The sequence below is a fragment of the Habropoda laboriosa genome, unplaced genomic scaffold (genome assembly GCF_001263275.1).
Source record: "Habropoda laboriosa isolate 0110345459 unplaced genomic scaffold, ASM126327v1 scaffold126, whole genome shotgun sequence".
Classification (NCBI taxonomy): Eukaryota; Metazoa; Arthropoda; class Insecta; order Hymenoptera; family Apidae; genus Habropoda; species Habropoda laboriosa.
In genome coordinates this window covers 2,482,108-2,483,127 of record NW_017100288.1, presented here as the reverse complement: position 1 = coordinate 2,483,127, position 1,020 = coordinate 2,482,108, and the positions used below count along the sequence as shown (strand labels likewise).

At 53.4% G+C, this 1,020-nt stretch overlaps 2 protein-coding genes across 2 annotated transcripts in view; one reads left to right on the top strand and one right to left on the bottom strand.

Annotated features, from left to right (window-relative positions):
• LOC108573784 (serine/threonine-protein kinase S6KL) overlaps positions 1-1,020 on the bottom strand; it is a 96,871-nt gene that overhangs the window by 90,180 nt on the left and 5,671 nt on the right. The window lies entirely within an intron of this gene.
• Positions 1-1,020, top strand: part of LOC108573783 (neurofilament heavy polypeptide-like) — a 7,530-nt gene that overhangs the window by 5,108 nt on the left and 1,402 nt on the right. Inside the window, exons 2-3 of the mRNA XM_017936261.1 lie at positions 36-580; positions 672-1,005. Coding sequence (XP_017791750.1) covers positions 44-580; positions 672-1,005 — 871 coding nt within the window. The 5' untranslated portion in view covers positions 36-43. The remainder of the gene's footprint in view (positions 1-35; positions 581-671; positions 1,006-1,020) is intronic.

The following is a 1,020-nucleotide window of genomic DNA, read 5'->3' as shown; positions in this document are numbered from 1 at the left end:
GTATCACCAACAGCGATCTCCACTTTCTCTTACAGATAGCAAGATGACGAAGCTGATCGTAATAGCGATGCTGTGCCTGCTGCACCTGAACGCGGTGTTCACGATGCCCGTAGCAGAGAACCAGGAGCCACTGCCTGTGGTGCCGTTGGAGAAATCTGGGACCAAGCTTTCAGACTTGCCAGCGATCCCGACTGTCCCGGCACCGAGCCAGGAAGCAGCGGAAGCACCGCTACCTGAGGCGAAATCAGCCAAATCCGAGGTGCCTCACGTGAGGAGCGAGCTTCCAGCTGAAAATCTCCAGGCGTCTGAGAAGGCCGAGGAGAAGAAAGAGGAGCCTCAGCAAGCGAAACCTGAAGAGAAGAAACTAGAGGACGCTAGACAGGAAAAAACGGCTGAGCCACAGCAACAGCCGCAAGAATCTCAACCTGCTGCTGAGCAGAAGCAGGAGAAGCCTGAGGAAGCGAAGAAAGAGGAGGAGAGCCTGAAACCGGCTGCTTCGGAGTCTCATGAAACGGTGCAAGCTGCTCCTCAAGAGCCTAAGCAGGATGCTGCTGAAGTTCCAGCAGAACAGCCGGTAAGTGTAGATTCTTCCTTTCGAGTAATTTCACGGAAATTTAGATTTGCCAATCCGTTTCGTGTTTTCTTATTTCGATATAACGTTTCTGTTACAGAAAGCTGTGGTGCTAGACGGCAAGAGCTCCGAGCAGGCCGACTCCGCGGAGAAGAGCGCAGAGGCAGCGAAAGAGGAGTCAAAAGAGGAGAAGAAGGCTGAAGAAGTGAAACCTAGCGTGAGGAAGGAAGACGAATCCAGCTCTGCTGCATCTGAATCCTCCGAGGAGAAGGCTCTGCCCGCTGCCGAAGAGAAGAAGGCCGAGAAGCCTCTGGAGGAGCAACAGGAGAAGAAAGCTGAAGAGAAACCTGACCGTGTGACACGTCATGCCGAGGAAGCTGCCCCAGAGATCAAGAAACCCGAGCAACCAGCTGAATTACCTGCTGCTGCGCCAATCGAAATTGAGAAGA